Source organism: Phoxinus phoxinus, assembly GCF_949152265.1.
Source record: "Phoxinus phoxinus genome assembly, chromosome: 18".
In the NCBI taxonomy this organism is placed as follows: Eukaryota; Metazoa; Chordata; class Actinopteri; order Cypriniformes; family Leuciscidae; genus Phoxinus; species Phoxinus phoxinus.
The window spans coordinates 5420300-5445501 of record NC_136893.1 but is presented as its reverse complement, the minus strand read 5'-3'; the positions used below and the strand labels follow the sequence as shown (position 1 = coordinate 5445501).

The 25202-nt window shown below is 36.8% G+C and overlaps 1 protein-coding gene across 13 annotated transcripts; it reads left to right on the top strand.

Annotated features, from left to right (window-relative positions):
- Positions 1-311: 311 nt before the first annotated feature.
- Positions 312-23565, top strand: camk1gb (calcium/calmodulin-dependent protein kinase IGb). 13 transcript variants are annotated; one of them, XM_079587306.1, is made up of 14 exons: positions 4044-4151; positions 4526-4569; positions 6746-6857; positions 15426-15551; positions 16201-16275; positions 16355-16493; positions 16588-16711; positions 17618-17693; positions 18214-18326; positions 18460-18538; positions 19523-19610; positions 21264-21601; positions 22489-22589; positions 22678-23565. In XM_079587306.1, exons 3-13 carry the CDS (start codon positions 6772-6774, stop codon positions 22553-22555), a joined length of 1311 nt encoding a protein of 436 aa, XP_079443432.1. In that variant the 5' UTR covers positions 4044-4151; positions 4526-4569; positions 6746-6771; the 3' UTR covers positions 22556-22589; positions 22678-23565. The 13 variants fall into 13 exon arrangements, with proteins under 13 accessions (XP_079443436.1, XP_079443440.1, XP_079443431.1 ...); XM_079587305.1 differs by lacking the exon at positions 4526-4569 and having other exon boundaries at positions 3908-4057; positions 22722-23565; XM_079587304.1 differs by lacking the exon at positions 4526-4569 and having other exon boundaries at positions 3933-4057.
- Positions 23566-25202: the final 1637 nt, after the last annotated feature.

Genomic DNA, 25202 nt, shown 5'->3' with positions numbered 1-25202 from the left:
ATGTTTGTGTACATATCTAGAGCAAATGTTCTTTGTAATATCTATTCATGGCACTGGGTGTTGGATATTTTCTGAAAGTGATAGCGTCCTCTATGAAACCTCTTAGGTGGAAACAGGTTCCTCGTCTCCACATTCGTATTCCCATTTACGCAAATCATCCTTCCTGAAACAGAACTATCTAGAGATCTTCATGTCCGGTTATCTCCCATGTTTCCTTTCCCCGCCATGGCAACACCGTAGACACAGTGTTTTAATGAGAGAACGGTCTCACCCAGGTTCATCATCCCTCCCAGGATACACACGACAACATCTCGCAAAAACAAGTCAGACTTCCAGCGGTCCTGACAGCGTAACGTTTGCCACAGGACACACTTCTGCCCGCGATGCCATCATACTTCATCAAGCAACACAAAGCGCTGCTCAGCAAAAAACAGCATCACAAAGGTAAGCTGGAAGAAACCTCGGATTTATCTTCTGTGCCAGGAGGAAGTTTGGACACACTTGACTGAATTTGTTTCACACATTTTGATATATAAAAGGTTTTTGCTTAAATGCTTGAAATTGTGTTCGACAAATAGTTTTGTAGACAAATAATTGTGCATACATATGAATTTGCTTATAAAACAAAAAAATTTACAATTAAATTTCATGTTCAATTTTACAATTAAAATATTAAAACCTTTAATAGTTTTGATTACATTTCAAATAAATAATCAGTAAGTATTAGATCTAGATTCAAAATGTAGATTTTTAATAATCATATAAATGTTACTGTTTTATTTTTACACATTGCTATATTTTGATATTAACTAAATGTATATTTGTTTTATTTAATAAATAATCAGTAAGTATTAAATCTACATTCAAAACATAGATTTTTTTTATAATAATATAAATGTTATTCTATTTTGATATATTGCTATTTTGATAATAATAAAATTTATATTTTTTTATATATAATGCATTAAAGTTCAAAACACATATTACATAATATAATTTTTTTTGCATTAATAAGATCTGTTTTTATTTATTTTTGCATAAAGATCATGAGAATTTGTCAAGAAAACATGCATAATTGTCACGAGAAATATTTTTCTTCTAAAATAAAAAATCAGGTATGTGCTTGACTGCCAGTGAATTATTAAATGTATATATTCTTGTATGTATTTTAACTTTAATATATATTAGCCTATATATATATATATATATATATATATATATATATATATATATATATATTCATTCAAAATGTAAAAACAAAAAGTAAACAAATTATATTTATATTAGGCCTATATAAAATTCTATACTTTTTTGTTTTATTGTAGACAGTGGTCTTTAATGTTGTTGCATGTCCAGTAATAAGAGAAGTAAAATTCGCGTTTGAGATTTCCTCAAGCCTATTAAAGGAGGAAGTGTCACACTGTGTTTTATGGGATTATCCTGACTGGCCCAACAGGTCGCATGCAATAATCTCTCCTTGAGCTCACCGTACGCTCTGATGCGGCCCTTACAGTGACCTAGGGAAAACTAGAGAAAACTTAAACACTTGAATGCTCCTTTTTCTTTTGATTTTGGTGTGAAATGTGACCTGGACATGTTTTTTTGTGACATTCACATGCATTCTGGTTAGCACTAAAGTCACCGTACCATTGCTATCACTCAGACATGTGTAATATGTCTGTGTAAATGGATGTTTTTTTGCCAAGTTGTAGGTTGGTAAAACCTTGACTGAACCTACAATAAGAAATAGGCCTAAGTGTCCTGCACTTGTATTGTGCATCTTATTGAGGAGAATCATGCAGTGCACATTCTTTTAAGTGATTGGACTTGAATTTCATGTGGTGGAGGTGAACAAATGTCACAGTCCTGAGCCATATAGACCAGATTTGTTCCATTTAAGCAGCGGTATGGCAATGTGCGGAATACCACTCAGAACACCTTCGCAACCATATAGCAATGCAATGGCATTGTGGCGTGGGAGATTTACACATGCAAACACCACTCTCCTTTTCAGAAACTACAAAAATCAAGTTTGGTTGATTGTCAGATAATGTTTTTAGTGCCATTTCCACCATGTTTTCATGAATGACAAAGTCCCTTTAAGTAAAGTCATCTCACTCGGCGGCCATCTTTGAAACGTCTCTCGGCAGATATTTCACTCATGTAAGTGCAGCTCTTATCTCTTTGAATGGGGAAACATCAAGTTCTCTAAAACTGTTGTCCAAGCTTACGACTAAATTTCATATTTGAATGAAATCTGACGATAACAGTCTCAAAAATGGTGTTTCTAAACGCTCAAATCATGTTTAAATAATATGCATTTTTAGCTGCAGCAGAACACCGACGGCAGCTGCGGTGACGCGATGACTTTACCAATTGGCAATTGGCTCTTTTATTTATAAAGCGATACTTATCCCGCCATATTGCGCATTGCACTTTCTCCCTAGTAACAGAGATTGACATTAAAGGGATAGTTCACTTTGAAATTAAATGTTGGTATGTTTTAGCTTACCTGAAGTGCATCCAAGATGTAGGTGTCTTTGTCTCCGCAGTAGTTTCAATTTTGATATTTTTAGGTCAAACCGTTCTTGTCTGTCAGTCATATAATGCAGGTGCACAGTCTCCAAAAGCATGCAGAGATGTCTCTAATAGCATGCAGAGAAAAGTCTAAATTTAAAGATTCCCCATCGTAAGTCACTCATTGTTTACACCAGAACCTATGCACAGAACAGAGATTGTAGGTAGGACGGCTAATAGAAATGGTACTAGTTTGCGCTTATCCGGGATGTTTAAACCGATGTAAAAAAATACATTTACGTAAGCTCGCTCGAACTCATCCGTCAGACCACTTCCGGAGCATTCCGGCGCTTACGCAGCCTAAGTAAACAGATCAGCTGGACGTGGTTGTGTAAAAGAGATAAAAACGATATAAACTGTTTTATCACACAAACCGCTTGTTTCGTGTCTTAGGCCATCAATGTGCACTTACGACGGGGAATTTTTTAGTTTGGACTTTTCTCTGCATGCTTTTGGAGACAGTGCCTACCTGCATTATTATGACTGACAGACAAGAATGGTTTGACCTAAAAATATCAAAATTGAAACTACTGCGGAGACAAAGACACCTACATCTTGGATGCCCTTCAGGTAAGCTAAAACATACCAACATTTTATTTCAAAGTGAACTATCCCTTTAATATATACATTTTACAATTGTAGTCTTTTAAAAGGGCAACTGAAATAATAAACTAGTGCAATGTTGTCTTGTCAAAAATATTGATTTTTTTTTTACACATACTGATGTAAATACTGAAATATCTGAAACGCTTAGATTAATTTTCCACAGAACACACACCCGATACCTGCTGTGCTTTCTCTCTCTCTCATCTCTCAGACAGCGAGTGACACACAAACCCGCCTCTCCTCACTCATTTAATTTACTCTGGATGAATATTGTGGTGTTACAGGGCTTGAATTTCTGCATGGGAATGCTCACATTGCGCATAATTTGACTCATTCCCGCAGATTTAGTACTCAGACCCAAAGTGCGGCACATAAAGCCACCTCTGAGTTCTGAGTTTGTCAAGTACCGTCTTTACAGGCTATCTAAAGTGTTTGTTAATGGTCATTCACCAGTGGTCAGTTTTTAAATCTACCAACAGCCTTGTCAAGTAAAGTTGAATTTCTATTTCAAAATGCTTTGTTTTAGTTAAAGTTAGTCTAATTTAAAATAAGAAATTTTGTCTACATGTGGTTCTGTCATAAAATGTTAAAGATTCATATGCCCATTGACCACCTGTGCTCCCATGATACTGTTGAAAGGGCCATTGAAAACCCATATTGGCAAGTGTGTGCGTGTGTGTGCGTGATATCACATGTACAGTCGTTATTGAGACCTTGAGAATCTCGCTGTCCGCTCCTCCTTCATTGACAGCTCATGTAATCTCCACCTGTTGGTTATTTGTGCTCCTCCTGACGGGTTTAATCTGTCCAGACTGCAGCGGGCTTTTGGCAGGAGAGTCAGAGCAAGGCATCTTTTGCGCACTTGCCTCTCTAGGTAAGTCAAAGGACGGGACGCTGTCCCGAGTAAACCCGATTCCTGCTGTCCTATATTAACAGAGAAGACGAGACCGAGGATGCTGCAAAAACAGGTCACACTTTAAATTACAGTGTTCATGTTAATGTGCAATTATTTATTGTAATCCATTATATTTGTATGCAATACATGGACATTGTAATGTAAAGTGTTAATTTTTAATAGACGATTTTATCTGACAGTTTTATTGCTTGAGTGCGCGCAACAATTGCTTAAGAAATTAACTTCTGACTGAGTGGTTTGCAAAAATTAAATGCTCTTTTTTCATATGAGGATTGTGCATATGAAATATTTTTGCAAACTGTACTAATTGCACATAAATGTACATCATTGTAGCATTTCGGACGCGTTGCAAATGTCCGTTTCGCATCAACCTCTGTCCTCGCCTCTCTTTCTTTGTCAATGCTGTCCTTGCTTGAGCTTCGATAGTTTCTGCAAGAGACAAAAATCCTGCTGGAGTTACAGACCTGAAGGTAAGGTCAAAAACTGGCTCTTTGTAAAACAATCACCTCTGCTTATGCATGCAGGCAGCATCAGAATGCACATTGTGAAAGATGATTAATGGATCGCATTATTATTCCTGTGGCTTAAATGTGCACGTGAGTACACGATCTGTAGATTAAGACTTTGAATTATGCGATATGATCAGTCATTGTATGGGACACCTTGCACCAGGACACGCGCCCCGTGCATGCTATTTAATGACCCGTGCTGAGCTGCATGTTTATGCTGGTCTCGTGCGCTCAGCAGTGAAATATTAATCCACACAGACTCGCTGAACATTAAAGAGGCTGCAGAGGAAAGACAAAGCCAGACACGTGCAGAAATCGATGTTCTTCTTAGTTTGCAATGTTGTGCATTGCAAGATGCATTTGAATTTATGTTAGCCTATAGGCTACTAAAAAAATAATTGCGATATACTGTGATTGGTTCTGTTTGTGTTGAACCTTTTGAAAAAATTAAGAAATATTTTTAAAAAAAGTTTTATTTTACACATTTTTTAAATATTGTATTTATTTGTTTTTCTAAGTGAATGTGCATTTCATTACATTTAATTGTATTATTATTAATTTATTAGTTATATGAATTTAATATTTTAAATATGTATCTTAATTTACATGTTTGTAATTTTAATTATTAATATATGTGCCATTTATGTTATAAATGAATAATGTATTTTTATGAATCTGTACTTTAACATGGCGATGGTCCTATTCCTATTGTTCGTTATGACATTGACGGTAATGACTGCATGCAACCGTGGTGTTTTTGTTTTTTTTAGACCTGCAGTTCATTCTTGCCTCTTAATTGGATGTTCGTTTTTTTCTCTTTGTTATCTAATTTATCTATTACTGGTCCTCCTACTGGTCTGTTTTTTTTTCACCTCATTGTTCTTAATGACACTCTTAGTGGCAAATGACTGATATTTTTGGCTGTTGGAGTTATAAATGGCAAGTGACCTCATGAACTCATCAGGGAGGTAATTGTTTTAAGGTCGACTCAGAAGATCAGAGCCTTTAACCCGTTATATAACTGGAATGAGAGCAAAGCTTCCCAGAATTTACCAGAACTCAGTAGGCCTACTGCTAATCCCAGGGAAGTCTTTGTATGTTAGAAACGACAAATGTATTGGATTGCATATGTTTGAACCAACATGATCTCATGAAAGTGCGTATCTATACCACGAATGTTATTTCTCGTATAATTTATACGCCAAAAAATATTTTTTGCGTGCATATGCTACGCACTGAAACCCCCTTGGGTAGGATTAGTGGGGAGTGCGTGCGTATTACACGCCATAAAGTGCGTATCATATGCACGCAAAAACTATTTTTGCCGTATAAATGGCACAAGAAATAACATTCGTCGTATAGATACGCACTTTCATGAGATCGGGCTGGTTTGAACACCTATTATGAAGAAATAAGAAAATAGACATGGTGTAATGAGCTATTTCTGCTGTCTTTATGTGCAGTTGATGGGCTTGAGTTCGTTGTACATGCTTTTTTGTTGAAGATGATGACTTTATCAAATACATCCAATCATTTAGAGGCATGTGGACACCTTTGAGTTGGGTTTGCACAAAATCCACCTTCTCCAAATATATAAACCAGATAAAACAACCAGATTTATTCATAGATATTTCATAGAAATTGCCAAAAGACTCAACTAAACTCAAATTCAAAAAAAAAAAAAACACAAGTATTAAGACGTACATCTACCTGTCTGTATACACTTACCAGCCAAGACCAGATTAGTGTTTTCTGGGACAGCCCATGAAGAGCTGTGGAGTTTTTAAAGAGTTCGCCGCAGGTCAGTGACACACTAAAAGCTGTTAGATGAACACACTTCCAGTCAAGAGTCAAGCCATCGCCTGTCCGTCAGTAGCTGGAAAATGAGCTGACTTGCACTGGTTTCTGCTCTGCACCTTAAACGATGCAAAGGAGTTTTTGATGTTTCATCTTTGATTTGGAATTCTAATTGGATTTATATTAGGAATCAGGCCTCATGGCTCCTGGACTGTTAGGGATTATTAGGGATTTGGCTGCGAATAAAGGTACATTAAAAACAAATTGTCACAGATCACTGACGTAGGTCTTTGTTGGTCACTTTATAAAGAGGTTTCTTCTTCTTTTTTATCCTCTTCAGAAATCCCTGTCGAAGCTCACACAGAAATGGGGCGTAAGGAGGGCGACTATGATTGGAAAAAGAGCACGGATAACATCCAGGATGTGTTTGAGTTCATGGAGGTGCTCGGATCGTAAGTGCAACTTTAGTTCCTCTTATCAAAGTTGTGAATGGTTTTTTATTTTGGTCTTTTATTTTTTTTATTTTGGTGGTAAATTTATATTGACAGTATTTATGTCTAAGTGGCATTTTAATGAAGTATAGTTTACATTTACTTCCTATGCAGCTGATTTTTAGTTTTTAAAAAGTGTAAATAATTATTTATTTATTTATTTTAATAAGAAATTTAGTAGTGTGTAAGTAGTGTGTAGTGTGTAAACAAATTCTGTGGTAACAATATGGAGCTTATATTATGACAAAATGATTTGAATTTGAATTGTGTAAATCTGAATTATTTGCAAGTGTAATCTAACAAAATTGAATTTTAGGTGGTAGTTTAAATAGTTCTGAATTTGAATTTTTTTAAACGAATATTGAACATTTGAAATTTAACAAATTGAAATGTTTTTATGGCTGAATTTTATAGACATGTATTTTCAAACAGTAATATTCAGTTTTAAAAAATTCAGATTCAAGTTTTCAAGATGAAGAAATTCAGAACTTCAAATTCAGTTTTCTAAAATTCAATGTCAAAAATTCAAGTTCAAAAATTCAGATCTGACAGAAAGTAGGTCACAGGTCATCCACAGGGAAGAGTAGATGATCTCAGAAAAGTCGAACAGAGCATTTTGGCCAATTGGGGACTGCGGAAGTTTTCCAGCGCGAACGTGGTGGTGGTTCAAGAGGTTGCCACTCTCTGACTCTTGTCATGAATCGCCCGGAGGTCTATTACATGTACGACGCAGTCTAGACCGGACGCGAACGGTGCGACGCGACCCGTGAAATCCCCAACAGCACACGGATTCCCCATCCTATTTCTGACCTAGTCCCAGCTCTTTGCAACAGTCGCTTCAAGCTGTGTTGCGTCGCGCCGCTCGCGTCTTGTCTGTGTAACTGAGGTCTAGACAAGCTGGCGTTCTAATCAATTTTACACAAAATGTAGGCTACTTTAAAACAAACACCAGAGACCGCTTAGACAAATGTCCCACGTGCTGAGAACGCTAACCTAACATATAAACACAAAATCATTCATGTTTAAGAATCTTAACGTTACCTCCGGGCGATTCATGACAAGAGTGGACATTAAAACGCTTACGTGAAAACCGCTTAACGTGGCTTACTGTACGAAGATAGTGATATTAAAGGACCAAACTCAGTACAAATCATATTAATAAACCATACTTTGTATAAAAAAATCAGATGAGCCCAGAATACCTACGCAACGCGTTTAATTGTGCGTTAAGCATTTCCTTACCATAGAAAACCGTTATAAGAAAACGCTTAACGTGGCTTACTGTACAAAGACAGTGATATAAGGACCGTACACATCATATTAATAAACCATACATGTATAAAAAATCAGATGAGCCCAGAATATGAACGCAATGCGTTTAATTACGCGTTAAGCATGTTCTTACCATAGAAAACCGTTATAAGAAAACACTTAACGTGGCTTAATAAACCTTAAACCTGATTTGTTATACATAGTAGGCAGGCCTATGGTTTATTAAGGACCATTTAAGGTTTATTAAGCCACGTTAAGCGTTTTCTTATAACGGTTTTCTATGATTAGAACATGCTTAATTAAATGCGTTGCGTTCATATTCTGGGCTCATCTGATTTTTTATACAAAGTGGTTTATTAATATGATTTGTACTGGTCCTTTAATATCACTGTCTTCGTACAGTAAGCCACGTTAAGCGTTTTCATATCGGTTTTCTATTAAGGAATTTGCTTAACGCGTAATGAAACGCGTTGCGTTCATATTCTGGGCTCATCTGATTTTTTATAGGCCTACATGGTTTATTATTATGATGCGTAGGCTACTGAGTTTGGTCCTTGTCTTTGTACAGTAAGCCACGTTAAGCGTTTTCTTATAGGTTTTCTATGGTAAGGAAATGCTTAACGCGTTGCGTTCATATTCTGGGCTCATCTGATTTTTTATACATAGTATGGTTTATTAATATGATGTGTACGGTCCTTATATCACTGTCTTTGTACAGTGAGCCACGTTAAGCGTTTTCTTATAACGGTTTTCTATGGTAAGGAAAATTAAACGCGTTGCGTAGGTATTCTGGGCTCATCTGATTTTTTTATACAAAGTATGGTTTATTAATATGATTTGTACTGAGTTTGGTCCTTTAATATCACTATCTTCGTACAGTAAGCCACGTTAAGCGGTTTTCACGTAAGCGTTTTAATGTCCACTCTTGTCATGAATCGCCCGGAGGTAACGTTAAGATTCTTAAACATGAATGATTTTGTGTTTATATGTTAGGTTAGCGTTCTCAGCACGTGGGACATTTGTCTAAGCGGTCTCTGGTGTTTGTTTTAAAGTAGCCTACATTTTGTGTAAAATTGATTAGAACGCCAGCTTGTCTAGACCTCAGTTACACAGACAGGACGCGAGCGGCGCGACGCAACACAGCTTGAAGCGACTGTTGCAAAGAGCTGGGACTAGGTCAGAAATAGGATGGGGAATCCGTGTGCTGTTGGGGATTTCACGGGTCGCGTCGCACCGTTCGCGTCCGGTCTAGACTGCGTCGTACATGTAATAGACCTCCGGGCGATTCATGACAAGAGTCAGAGAGTGGCAACCTCTTGAACCACCACCACGTTCGCGCTGGAAAACTTCCGCAGTCCCCAATTGGCCAAAATGCTCTGTTCGACTTTTCTGAGATCATCTACTCTTCCCTGTGGATGACCTGTGACCTACTTTCTGTCAGATCTGAATTTTTGAACTTGAATTTTTGACATTGAATTTTAGAAAACTGAATTTGAAGTTCTGAATTTCTTCATCTTGAAAACTTGAATCTGAATTTTTTAAAACTGAATATTACTGTTTGAAAATACATGTCTATAAAATTCAGCCATAAAAAACATTTCAATTTGTTAAATTTCAAATGTTCAATATTCGTTTAAAAAAATTCAAATTCAGAACTATTTAAACTACCACCTAAAATTCAATTTTGTTAGATTACACTTGCAAATAATTCAGATTTACACAATTCAAATTCAAATCATTTTGTCATAATATAAGCTCCATATAACAAGTAGTTTATCGTGCTCATTAAATCTTTAAATATATATATATATTTAAAAAAACTTAAAGTTTGTATATTTTCCTGAGTATTTTAAATATGTTAGAGACTTTTTTGGGAAAGCTGAAAAATGCTGCAAGCTGAAAAAAGCTGAATTTCCCTCACCAAAGTGTCCGGTAAAGGATTGACCCAGATTGTTTACCCAACTTCACCGTGTAATTCAAGACTCGGCATTTGTGAGATTAGTGATTCCCTCAGAGAAACCTCAGGAGCTTCAGTTTTATCTGTGTCTTTACGTTTTAAGCCTTTTGTTTGGATTTTCTTTGATTAAAGGAAATTGACTTAAAGACCCCCTGTGGTAAAAAAAAAATCTAATTGTTTATGTCTTACATTATTAATATGCTTTAAGACAAATGTGCTAGTTCTTAAGTCAACACCATTGCTGAGTATTTTCTCCTTAAAACTGCAGTGAACAAAGACAGTCTCAAAAATGTGGTTTGAAATCGCAGTTGTTACATCACAAACATGTAACCAATCACGTCAACGTGTGGGCGGGGCTTCGGCATATCATTAACTGCTCTGAAACAGGGAGTCTCAAGAGAATCCAGGTTATCCCACTAAATGTTTCTGTTGATATGGAAAATCAGGTACATTTTGCAATATAGTGGGTGAATTATATATAGGATGTATATTACGATGTTATGATGAACTATGCACTGACGTTCTGTGATGGTCAATACGTTTCTAATAACGCTGATTGTTAAAGACAGTTGTTTGATTCTGAGATACGAACGGTAACATGGTTTGTGTAGCAATACATTATTAGCTGTTTGAAAAAAAGGCTAATCATATTAATTACCGTTATGTGTCTGATGCTGTAGAGAGCGATACATAAATCATTACCGTTCTGAATCATTATAATTCACTCTTCCACTTCTTCTTCTCAATCAGTTTCTGGTTCAAATATATATGGCTGAATTAAACCAGTATTTCCACTTGCCATTGTGTAGCGTTTACCATAGTAAAGTTGAGCGAGTGGATCAGGTATTCTGAGCTGGTGTGAGTAAGTGGAGGCGGGGCTCATTTGCATATTAATCTCCGTCATTGTCTGACTCCGGTTTGAACATAAAAGGCTAAAACTTTTTAAAATGTTCAGTGCATGTCTGTGTGAGGTAAAAGGACACGAGCTGTTGAAGCTCCGCCCCCTGTGCCGGGAGCAGCAGCTCATTTGCATTTAAAGGGACAGACACAGAAACGGTGCGTTTTTGCTCACCCTCAAAAAGTGACAATTTTAACATGCTATATAAAAATATCTGTGGGGTATTTTGAGCTAAAACTTCACACACACACTCTGGGGACATCAGACACTTTACATCTTGTGAAAAGGGCATTTTACCACCGCTTTAACAAACCGAACCTTATTGTAAAGTGTTACATATTATGGTGATTATAACATTGGTCTGTTTGTTTAATCATTTCACTCAACCAATTGCGTGAGTTTGGGGGCGGGACTCTGTTTTTGACCAGCCAATAGCAGATAGGAGAAATATTCATGAATCCTCACTTGATGATGACACTTGATAATTAATCTCGAGAGAATTTTTTTTTTATTATTTAGATTGTGAATAACCTTTAAATCTGTAAGCTTATATCCATTATCCCATCTGAGCCACTTAATGGGTCTCAGCCTGTAAAGCAGACGGCAATGATCCGGCCCTGTTGTCCTGAGGCAGTTGTGTCATTGCGGGCGCAGAAAGCTGACTATACCGTGAGCTCAGCAGACACGAGCAGCTGTACATCGCCTTTGCTGACTGTCCAGCGATCACTAAGCAAAATAACGTTTCGTCCCTGAAGACATGAAGACACTGAGATCAGTGTTCAGGACGTTCGTTTCCATGTTTCACGGGAAGTCTGTAACTAAATCATTAGTGTGCGTTTGATTGGCTGATGTTGAAGGTGTGACTGAGATTTCTTCACTGGAGTCTGTAGCATTCAGGTCGCCCTGCATCTGTAGGATTCAAGGGTAAAGCGCAGGTTAAGACACTTCTAGACCGGAGTGTGTTAATCGCTTTGGCAGACAGGGAATAACAGGGATCACAGGCACCAGGGAACAGCTAACGGGATGGAAACAGCTTTGCGATAATCTACCGGGCATGGCCTGCAATGTGCTGTCTATTACGCAGATGATGATTTACATTTCAATTATTATGATGGATTATTGTCATTGATTAAGGCCAAACAATAGGGTAAAACATTTATCTGATACATATCAATGCAATTACATTAAGAATTTTGATTAAATATGCTCTAATTTGCTTACATTTCCAGATCAGAATCATCAAAATAATCGACCGATGACTCGATTACCAAAATAATCTTGTCACAGCGCTAGATCAGTTAAAATATTTTAAAATGCACCTGCATTGTTTTGCATTTTGTGACTTTCAGACGAATAAAAGGCAATTCATATATTTTGTCATTAAGGATTTTTAAAGAGTTAAAATATTGTCTCGTGAACTCGATATCGTGTTTTGTCTCGTCTCATGAGCCAAGTATCGGCACATCCCTAATCTACAGATGCAAATAGATCAAGTGCAATAAAATAAACATATTTTTTTCAGACTAGTGGAAAGAAAACATGCAATGAAAAGCCAAATAGCCCAAAATCTTTTTATTTAATTTTTTTTTATTAATACATTTTTTCCACTTTTTAATATTGTTGTTACTGTTTTCTTTTAATATGGAGAATTTTAACTCTGTGTTTTGAGACCACAGTGTTATTTTAGTATCAAAATAGTATTATACATTTTGTATTCGATTTTCCCTTTTTTTTTTTTTTTCAGGGATTTTGTTTACTTTAAAAAAAATTCTATATAGCTTTTATTAATTGTTTCCTTGGCAATTAAATAAGTTTACATTCATATATATATATATATATATATATATATATATAATATATATTACTTCAGTTCATGTTTGTTTTATTTCAAGTAAGGAAAATATTTTTTACGTTTTTTAGTAACCCAGTTTGAGACCACATTCAATTCCTTCTCATTTTTTTTCTTATTTTTTATTTACAAGTTTACAGTCCATCCAGATCATAAAGTGAGATAATAATCTAGTTTCAACAATACTTTCAAGCATAAACTGCTGTGTCTAGAGAGCTCTGTCACGACCTGCCCTTGCCTGTGGGTGTTACTGGCACCACTGGGGCATTATGGGCCGTGGGGAGCTGAGCGCAGTGGCTTCCTCTGACAAAAACAACCCGAATTAAACTCCCACAATCCCTCAGCAGGTTTCCGCTGGAGTTAACACCCATCAGGATGAAGTACGACATCTAAAATTTACTTAATCCAGAGATTCTATGATGAAAAATCATATTTCTATGTATTTCATTGGCAGTTTTCTCTGCATTTGGGCACATTCTGTGCACTGACCTTCAGTTTGAGCTGTATTTAGTTTTTATTTATTTATTTATTCATGCATTTCATTGAAACCCTCAGTATTTAATGAATTCAGGACTTTCTAAAGGATTATTCACTCCTGACCGTAGGTGAAGGCAAACGCACATCTCTGAGCTCTTGCATTCAATGCAGGAAAAAGGTGTTGTGGGAATATGTGATAGACGCTGGCAGTGTCAGGAGACGCTTGTTTGGTGACGCTGTGTGTGTGTGTGCGTGCGTGCGTGCGTGCGTGGGAAGACGAGATTGTGTGATGTAGCAGGCGTGTAGTCAGGCGTGATTTAAGTATTACGAATTCAGTGCTATATCAAAAATAAATACCTACATTTAAAAACAATATTTATATTAAACATTTAAAAATATCTGTTTATGGAGTTTCAAACTTTAAACTTTTTATTTTAAGTAGTACATTTTATTAAAATATTGTAATAATAATACATTTAGTGAGATTTACACTCAAATTACGCAGTACATTTATTTTCGAGATATATATTCTCTTAATGTTTTTTAAATATTCTCTGAGAAATCTTAAAGTCGATCATAAATCGGAAGCTGTGATCGTCTTTTCTTCTCTATTGAGACGTACAGTATATATCCAAATGAAACGGCTTCTTGAACAAGAACAAATGTGGGGCGGGGCTTGATTTGTTCATGGGGAAGTGATTGGATGGTTGTGGTTTGCTATTGGTGGATCTCATATGAGTGACAGGTTGCCCCGCCCTCGTCATCAGAGAAGAGAAGAGATGTCACTGAAAGAGGGAGGACAAGTTATTTTGATTAAAGATGACAAGGCACATGAATTAAATAAAATAAAATAATGATGTGCACGGATAAATCGTTTATGATAAATACTGCAATATTCCATAAAATTTTACATTTCTTGGTGACTTTAATATCTTATAGGCTACAGTTTTACTTCTCTGGTAAACAATTTAAATGAATAAACACAAAAATGCTGATTAACTCTTTCCCCGCCATTGACTGAAGTTTCATGTTTTCAATGTTATATGGTATTACATCCAGGCGAAGAAGAAGCAGAAACAACTGATGACAAAACACGATTTTCTCAGCTTTTAGCTCAAAATGTTGCTTTTTTTTAAATTAAATTTACCCATATTCAAGTGTTGATAAAAAAGGAAAGCATGAAGCTAGAATAAAACAATTAGGCTATGTTCTTTCTTTTGATATATTGCATGTTTAGATACAACAACATTTTCTGGGGGCCATGAAAGTTTGTGAAAATGATCAAAAATGCTTTTTCAAAAACGCTGGCAGGGAAAGAGTTAAACAGTGATGACATGAACAATATGAAGATTTGCTGCAGATAAAGCAGTGATGCGTAATCTCAGCAGCTGTTTATAGCCTGTCTTATTCAACCAATCTCATGCTAATTGTCAGCTATCCTCTTTCCGTGGGAGGCAGTGCCAGGCGCCCGGGTCGCAGGCCTGTGTTTGTCGAGGCACCTGATACCAGGCCATTAGCGTTTCCGTTGCGTAAGGGATTGCACATGTAATCCTCGTCCCAGGGCAGCTATTCCAGGTTACCTCTGAGGAGGGCACGGAGAAAAGAAAATTAAGTGCTTTAGGGGATCTTCCAAAGCTCCCACAACCAGCCAAACATATTTTTCTGATTGTTTGTCAGTAAATATCTGCACTATGTCTGAGTCTGTGCTCTGATTAGTTTCTCAGATGTTGCTAAGATGTTCAGAAAGGTTTCTAGGGTGTTGCTAGGCATTTTTTCACTTGTTTAGCAAATATGTGTTTGCCTACAGTTATAAAATGAATTGCACTAATAGTTATTGCTCCATAACAGATCTGGCCATGCAGAGCCTCTTTCACATGTCTAGCTGTTATTAAATGGATGGTTTGCCGTGTGGCGCGGAGGTCTCGGCAGGGGCTTTAAAAAGTCACATCCTTGCCTTCATTAAAACCTGCTTTACTCTCACATAAACCAAGAGCATGCTCTCGCTCAGAAAAACATCATCCCAGGCAATTGCACATTTGACCTTACCCCCCATCTTTCTCTCTTTGCTTTCTCTAGGGGAGCGTTCTCTGAGGTCTTCATGGTGAAGGAGAGAAAAACAGGCAAGCTTTTTGCTATGAAGTGTGTGAAGAAGAAAAACAAAAGGGACATCAACCTGGAGAATGAGATCGCCGTGTTGCGGATGTAAGAATGAATCCAGCTCTATATGCAATGAAATTGAAATTACATTAGAAATTCAAACCCAATTTAGGACATTGAAATTATGGAAGCCCGTTTCCGCCATGGAATAAAAAAAAATTCAATTATGAGTTTATGTCTCGCAATTTAGTAAATTTTTTCCACAGAATTTTGAGATAAAAACTCGCAATTGCAAGTTATATTGCGATGTAACAACATAATTGCGAGATCACAATTCTAACTTTTTTCATTTGAGAGATATGAACTCGCATTTCTGAGAAAAAAAGTCTGAATTGCGATATAAACTCGCTTATATCTTATAATTTGGGTTTTATAATTTGCATTTGTGGGATTCTGAGAATAAAAGGCAAAAAAAAAGTGCAATTGTGACTTTTATTCTTGCAATTGCGAATTTATATATTTTCTGACTTTTTGTGAAATATAAACTCGTAAATTGTGAGAAAAAAAGTTAGAATTCTGAAAAAAACCCGTAGAAATTTGAGATAAAAAGTTAAAATTACCTTTTTTATCGTTTTATTCCATGCTTTGTAAATAAGCTTATATATTTTAAATGCATTTAAAACAACATTTATCTGAATTTAAAACTGCATACATGTATTTCTTCATACTAACTTCTTCATTGTTTTGTCTATAGGATCAAACACGACAATGTGGTTTGCTTGGAGGATTTCTATGAAAGTCAGACGCACTACTACCTGCTCATGCAGCTGTAAGTATTATCAAACTGAAGCGATTTAAAGCTCTCTGTGTCTTCACAGCATGTTGTTAAATGTCTCGTATCCCGTCAGAGTTTCAGGCGGCGAGCTGTTTGACCGGATCCTGGACCGGGGCATGTACTCAGAGCTGGACGCTAGTCTGGTTATCAAGCAGGTGCTGGAGGCAGTCGGCTACCTGCACAAAAGCGGCGTAGTACACCGCGATCTCAAGGTACATTCACACAAGCAGATCTGCACAGAAATACATGTGCATTACATATGCAGATACAGACTTTGAGCTGTCTGGATCTGTGTTCTCTCTTTAGCCGGAGAATCTGCTCTACTACAGCTCTGATGAAAACTCCAAGATCATGATCAGTGATTTCGGCCTCTCTAAGATGGAAGAGCATGGCGTCATGTCCACGGCCTGTGGGACTCCGGGATATGTCGGTGAGAATGATAGTCATTGACAGCCTGTGAATGTCAAAGCACAAAAGGCAGCTGGTTTTGATTCATTGTCTCTAAAGGCATCGTGAAACTGCATCCGCAACATATTTAACTTCTGTAATGTGATGTTTGCACAGCATGATGCACAGCATTCAGTGCTAAATACTTTTTTTTGTACACAACCATTTAGCTTTTTTAAACGATTTTTTTTGTAGTCACATAGTGAATGCCGCAAAAGTCACAGTTTCGTACCATTCCGATTAAGTAGCGATGACCAAACAACACCAGAGGGTTAATATTATTATTTAATGGCAGTATAAAATGGACCTGAGCTAATATGAACAGTTTAACTAGTTGAATATGTGACCACAAAACCAGTCATAAGGGTCATTTTTGTGACATTGAGATGTATATATCGGATGAAAGCTGAATAAATAAGCTTTCCATTGATGTATGGTTTGTTAGGACAGGACAATATTTGGCCGAGATACAACTATTGAAAATCTGGAATCTGAGGGTGCAAAAAAAACGAAACATTGAGAAAATGGGCTTTAAAGTTGTTCATTTATGTTCACGGTTGTGCTGCATTCACTCACAATTTTTTTAAATATATATATTCACGGTAGGAAATTTACAAAATATCTTCATGGAACATGATCTTTACTTAATATCCTAATGATTATTGGCATAAAAGAAAAATCTATAATTTTGACCCATACAATGTATTGTTGGCTATTGCCACAAATATACCCGTGCGACTTGTGACTGGTTTTGTGATCCAGGGTCACATACAACAAATGTATTACTCTTTTTATTTTATTTTATAAATAACGTGGACTGATGAATCTTGCACTATAAATCCAGAGACATTTAAGAAAATAAACCAGATGTATTTGTATTTCCTCGCAGCCCCTGAAGTGTTGGCTCAGAAACCCTACAGTAAAGCCGTGGACTGCTGGTCTATTGGAGTCATCACCTATATCCTGTAAGTCCCGCCCTAGCACAAATGTCATTTCTAAGAAAACTGAGTTTGTACCAAATGCACTCTACCAACTCTGTTTACAGTGAGTTGGACTGTACACAGCACTGTTATTTACCGAGAGTGATAAACAGATGCCAGGTTCTTAATTTGGAAACCTAAAGCTTACTGTTTGTCAAAACTGACAGATTAGCGGTTTGATTCAGAACGAGGTCATTTATCTGTGCAGTTTAAGGTCACACAGAATACACGGTACGATGTAGGGCTCTCAGATACACAGCGCCCCCTGGTGGAAGTCAAAATGTTCATGCATTTATTTGGTTACACTTTATTGCAATATGTAGACATTCTGCGCAACTGTAAGTGTCTTTGCAACTACATGTCAAATAACTCTCATTCATTTGCAACTACATCAACTAACTCATTTGCAACTTACATGTCAACTAACTCATTCATTTGCAACTACATGTCAACTAACTCTTTTCAGAGTATTAGTGTTACCATTTATTTTGCTTTATCTTCCCAGTCTCTGTGGATATCCTCCTTTCTACGAAGAAACCGAGACTCGTCTGTTTTCTAAAATCATGAAGGCGCAGTACGAGTTCGACTCGCCCTTCTGGGATGATATCTCTGACTCTGGTGAGCATCCAATAATACAACCATTTATTACTTTCCTACTGCTGTCAGATTGATCTAAACCTCTCTTATGATTCTGTAAAACACACCTGTGACTATGAGCCCTTAACCTCACGTATAATTATTATCTTTCTAGCAAAGGACTTCATCCGCAACATGATGCAGAAGAATCCTAAGATGCGTTACGACACAGAACAGGCTCTCAGACACCCCTGGTGAGTGACCGCAGGACACTTTTAATGCTCAGACGTTGCTCTTTCAAAGCCTTAAAGCGATAGTTCACCCCAAAATGAAAATTTTGTCATCAATTACTCACCCTTGTGTCGTAGCGTACTTACTTGACGCGTGAGAATGAATCTCATTGGTTCTCATGCTCGAGCTTCAATGTACCAAATGTGAATGCACTGCATTATGTACGTTTGATGATCAATGTTTATGTAAATTAAAGCCTAAATTAAATCTGTTTATAATATAAAGCAATTATGTCTCTTCAGAAGTCTTGGATTAAACCACTTAATTCATATGGATTTATTTTATGATCTCTTTATGAAGAGATTTCATTGAAAATATCTTCATTTGTGTTTCAAAGTTGAATGAAAGTCAATGACAGTATTTTCATTTCTGAGTGAACTATCCCTTTAACAAATATCTGCTGTTTAATCCATGTATCAATTTTGTCAGATGTCTCAGAAAAAGAAAAAAAAGTGTTTGTTTTTTAAAAACTGTTGACACAGAGTATAAAGCTATAAAATATGAGTATGGCGCAGGTCAGTGTTGTTTGTAAACTAAAACTAAAAAAAATCAGTAATTGAAATTAAGTAGAAATAAAGTTCAAGTTGAAGTACTAAAACATTTTTTTTTTAAATTAAACCAAAGCTTAGTTATTAAAAATAAAGCTAAATAGAAATATTATAAAACACAAAAACTAATAAAAATGACAAAACACAGCAAAATTGCTAAAACATGAACTGAAATTCAAATAAAAACTGAGAATATGAAAAAAAAAAATACTGAGAATTCTTGATTTGCTCTCTGTATAATCTCATGGAGAAACAAAACCCACAAATCACAGATGAGATCGACAGTTGTTAGATTAAACTCGACTAAACTTCTTCCTGTCTTAAAGTCTGGTTAAAAGAGGAAAGAAAATCCTCCTGTTTTCCACTAGCTCTGCTTTTAAATCCAGCTTTGACCTGCAGGATTATAGGAAAGACGGCCCGGAGTCAGGACATCTACCACTCCGTCAGTGAGCAGATCCAGAAAAACTTTGCCAAGTCCAAGTGGAAGGTAAAGTCATGTTTCATAACTCGGGTTGGAGTGTGTCTCCTGTGGTTTAGTCTCAGTTGGGCTTCTCAGATGATCTCTGGTCTGATTACACAATTGATTTGGTCATCGTCTTGCCTATAATTGCTCCATCTGTGTGAATATCTGGAATAGACCAGTTTCAGAAGCTGGGTTGTTTCAACCCAATTTTGGGTCAAATATGGACAAACCCAGCCATTGGGTTAAATTTTTTAATTAAATTTTTAACCCAACAATTGGGTTTGTCCATATTTGACCCAAAATTGGGTTGAAACAACCCAGCATTTTTTAGAGTGTAGTTTTAGCAATCTGATTTATGCTTGGAGACATCTAAAGGTGTACTTGGCTTTTTGTGTGTGTGTGTGATCAAATCAGTGGCCTAGAAACATCTATTTTTGGAAACACTTCAAGCCTTTATACACTGCCCGGCCAAAAACAAATTCACCGTTTGGATTTAAACAGACGAATGCTTAAGAGTCTGTGATTGGGTCATTATTGCAGTGATTATGTTTCTAGCATGTTATTGGCAACAGAAATTGATGCACCTCTTGATGGAAATAACATTGCAACATGTATTTCTATCTAGAGGTGCATCAATATTTGCTCAAATTCTTGTGTTGACAATGCAAGAGTCCAGCACTCTGTAAAGTCTCCTCCAGCAAATCCCAAACTGACTCAGAGTCGTCAGTTCATGTGTGAAAATTATTCTTCATGCTCCTCCTAACTATTCTTTCACAATCTGAGCCTGATGAATCTTGACATTGTCATCCTGGAATATGGCCATGATGTGTCTTCCTACATGGCCGTTTAAGTAATGAAAAGCTACACACACTATAATAAGAAGTGTTGCCAAACATATAACATGCTAGAAATATAATAATCCCTGCAATAATGATCCTTAAGCATGTGCCTGTTTAAATCCAAACAGCAACTTTTTTTAAGGGTGAGCAGTGTGTATAATTCATTCTAATATTATTGTAATGCCTTAATTATGCATGGTCTCATGAATAACTGTACAGTTATAATATTTAGTTAGTAAACCAGTGTCCAATTCCGAACATAAACATTGTATTTGCATATTTACATTTACCGGTATGCATTTGGCAGACGCTTTTATCCAAAGCGACTTACATTGCATTTCAAACTAAAGTACACATTTTACATTATTATCAGTTCTTGCTTTCCCTGGGGATCGAACCCATGACCTTGGTGTTGCAAGCGCCAACGCTCTACCGCTTGAGATACAGGAAAGCCAGCACACTGCTAAATGCATACTGTGCTGTAAACTGGTATACTGGTATGGTTTTTCATATGGTTTCAAATGAAAAAGTCGTTACATATTTTACTGTAATTTAAATGTGACGCTGGTACTGGAAGTACACTGCATTATGGGACACAGTACTCATTTTGTATACTGCATGTGTATATAGTAGATCGCACATGTCTATTGTTTATACAGATTTTTTTTGTGCATCATTAAAATGCATTGATTGCTTTTTCATTTTATTTCATGTTTCAAGATACAATCCAAAGTGAGATTTGGTACAAAAAAATAAATAAATGTGGTACTGAATCTATTAGCTTTTGTCCTTTCCTGCACTATACTGACTATCTGAAACCCTATTCTCGTCCCTCCAGCAAGCCTTCAACGCTACAGTGGCCATCCGCCAGATGAAGAAGCTGCAGCTGGCCCACTCGGAGGCCTGTCTGAAACACAACCCTCCAACTGTGCCTGAGATCAACGTCATCGCAACATCCACACCTGACTCCGTCCGCAAGAAGCAGTTCGCTGAGACCCCACAGCTAAACGGCCACGTGCCCAGTCACCAGATGAACGTGCCGTCCGCCTCCACCGAGGCCAAGAGTCAGTACCACCCGATGCGGGTCAGTCACAGCGAGACCACTCATGTCGGGACCCTAACCATTGCTGAGAAGGGCAAACATGTGTATCACTCGGAGCCAGCTGATCTAAATGGGTATGTGTTTGTGTTTAAAGGTCATGTCAGATCTTTGTTTGATCATTGTACTAAAACTCTTAACTCTCTAAAATTGAAACTAAGCTGTGAAAATGTTCAGAAACCACCTTGTCAACCGTGAGCATATTAACATATGATCTCCTATGTTTACACACTGTACCTGATGAAGAACAAAATGCTTAAACCAGCCTAAGCTAGTTCTCTGGTCTGGTTTAAGCTAGCCTGACCAGTCTGGGAGACGAACATGGTTTTTTCTCCCTGCAACTTTGGGCATGTTTACTCAACAACAATGTAGTAAAGTGTCTCCTTTGCCGTTGTCAAAACGATCCCCGTTTACTCAGATCTGCAAAAATAACGGTTACACTTTATTTTAAGGTGTCATTGTTACAGTGTAATTATATATTTAAGTAATATTAAGCACTACATGTACTTACTATAGGGTTAGGGTTGGATTAGGATTTGGTTGAGGGTTAATTGCATGTTATTATGCATAATTTACTGTTATTACTATGGTAAGTACATGTCACATAAGTAACAAGGACACTGTAAAATAAAGTGTTACAATAACTAAAAACGCTGGGTTACACTTTATTTTAAGGTGACGTATAGTTACATTGTACTTGTGCAATTAAGTACTGAGTAATATTAAAGTAATAATAAACTTAACAAAAATGTCTAAAACTTAAAACAAATTGATTATAAAATTCATGTTTTTAGTTTAATTTTAATAAATACTATAATTGCATACAAATAGTTCAAAAGCAACGTTGCCTTTTCCGCTCTGTAATCTGAAATATATTTTTTGAGTGAAACAGGATATTAAAGGAGAAAAATATGTTTTTATCCATTGATTGATTTACTCTAATTATGTACTTTAAATTCTTCAGGTACGCAAAAAGAAGTTCCAACCGAAGCGGGCCGAACCTGCAGACTGGCGTTTGCTCTGTCATGTGATGTGGCTGCATTGGAATTATGTGATTTTTGACAGGTAAAGCTGACAGCTTGATTGTTTAATAACACATACAGTATACGCATATATATATGCTACATGCCTCACGTTCTCGTGCTGGCTACAGGTCTGTGACCTTTCACCCAGCCACTGGCTGCTTTCTGTGGGCAGGTCCTGCTGCTCTGCTCTGGTCAAGAGTGTCTGCAAGACAGATGGCCACCGGCCCGCACCACTGAAATACTGAAGTTTAGAGGAGTGCCTCTATATCTGCACACACACACACACACACACACACACACGCTCACAGAGCACAAATACAGCCTGTCACACACTCATGATGACACAGTATCCCTGTAAAAGCAGATATGCAGTTACACTTTAAGTGCTGAACCTCAAATTTTGTATTTTCCCTTGAGGAAACAGTTTTACAATATCAAGGACAATTAATATCTCTGTATTAAAACATTTGGAGCAGGGGTCCGTGTTGGACACTTGTGTGAGGAGTATTAATATAATTCTGTGCTTTTGTACATATACTCTCTGTAATGCATGGCTAGTTTGTAATGTGCAATAATGTGTAAAACTGTAAACTATTAGATTGTACATCGCTGGAATAAGAAACTACCCAACTGAAGTCCTAGCCTTTCTATTTATTTGTTAAATAGTTTTTTTTTTTTTTTTGTGGTAATTTATCTAGAGTGGTTTATTTTTCTAATGCAGACATTATTATTGTATCCATTATATATTTTTGTAGCAGATTAAAATTATTTAACGCCTTTTCCCAGCACCATTGTAAGACTATTGTTTTGTGTTTTGTGCACTATATTGCAATACTACAGTATATGTGACACATGAACTTCAATGTTAGAAATACTGTACTGTGACTAATTATCTTGTAAGAGATTATAATAAAGTGTCCTCTGAACTACAGAAAGGGTCTATGCTTGTGTAGGCTGCTATACTGTCAATGCTTTGTGCAATATTTTTACCAATAAACCCTCAGATTTATCACTTACATTTTTCTTACTGGTCTAATGTGTGTACTTTTTTGCATGCTTAGATCTAATTAAAGAGGCCATATATGCCCTTTCACAACGTCTTGATTTCGTTTTTGGTGTCTACTACAGTAGATTAGATTTTGGGCAATGGGTTCTCTTTAAAGCCTGTTATTTTCAGACTGACATGCATTTTGTTTTTTACTGACATTACATTCAAATATTGTGACAATTGAAACTTTTAGATGGTCCCAGTAAACATATAATGACTGCCCTCAATACAGCGTCTGACCTGGACTCCTGACTGACCTGTAGACGTTATGCAGGTCACTCACCTGAGCTCAGATTAGCATGAGACTTTAGTCATCATCACTGTCATCTTACTGCTGAGTGTGTACTAATGCATGAGGACACACTGACACCGCAGGCATTACGCTGGCAATTGGCACATGTCAACATTGTTCTGAGTTGTTCATTCAAACCTATCGACGTTGTCATATCCATTACCATGGCAAACACTCAGAGAGTTGTCGTGACAGAAAGTTTCTTCCCATGTTACAGTGTGAACTGTCACGTCTGCTGCTCCAGCACGAGCTGCGCGCGTTGAACGTGCTTTCCCAACACTGTCTGCGCATCTAGGGAAGAGAGCATGGCACATATCACAGCCAAACGGGTCAAAAGCGTCAGCATGTCTACAGTGAGTCCATTACCCAACATTCATCTGCCTTCTCACCTCATGCACACAGCCTCATGAGAGCCGCAGCGCTGGTGATTCTTACTCCATTTTAAGGATGTGCTTGAGTTGGGACGTCACTGAAAGTGAAAGGTCAGCATGTTTGCTGTTTAAAAACTCCACATTCATGCAAAATCATTGATTATATCCTGTTATTGAAGAAAAGATATTGCAGTAGCTTAAATTATTATTGGCATTAATGGCATATTGTGTTCTGCTTTTGAACTATCGATATACAGCACAAAAAGTCCTAACATAAAGCTCATAATTTTTTTTAAAGCAATTCCCCTTTAAATTTCATAAACAGCATCATACCATTGCAACGCCTTAATGTTAATTAAAAAAATAAAATAAAATAAATAAAGAGAATACAAAAATAAAAAGATTAAAACAAATATATCTTATATAAAATATTAGGTTACACTTTATTTTAATGTGTCATTGTTACAATGTAATTTTACATTTAAGTACTGAGTAATATCAAATTACATGTACTTAGGGTTTAAGTAAGATTAGGATTTGTGTGAGGGTTAATTGCATGTAATTATGCGTAATTAGGGCCCGAGCACCGATGGTGCGAGGACACTATTGGAATTGCTCTGTTTATTATTATTATTATTATTATTATTATTATTATTATTATTATTATTTTCCGCATTTGATCGCATTTTTGAGGGCCTAAACATGCACGAAAACTCACGAAAATTTGCACACGCGTCAGAACTGGCGAAAATTGACATCTGATATGCGTTTCAGAATTGGGCGGGGTAAAATGGCTCGATAGCGCCACCTATAAAGGTTCAACGGAGTGCGCCTCCCGCTACGTTTCACGTACGTGTACGAAATTCGGTACATACATGTAATGACCCAATACCTACAAAAAAGTCTCTTGGAGCATAGCCTTAAACACAACAGGAAGTCAGC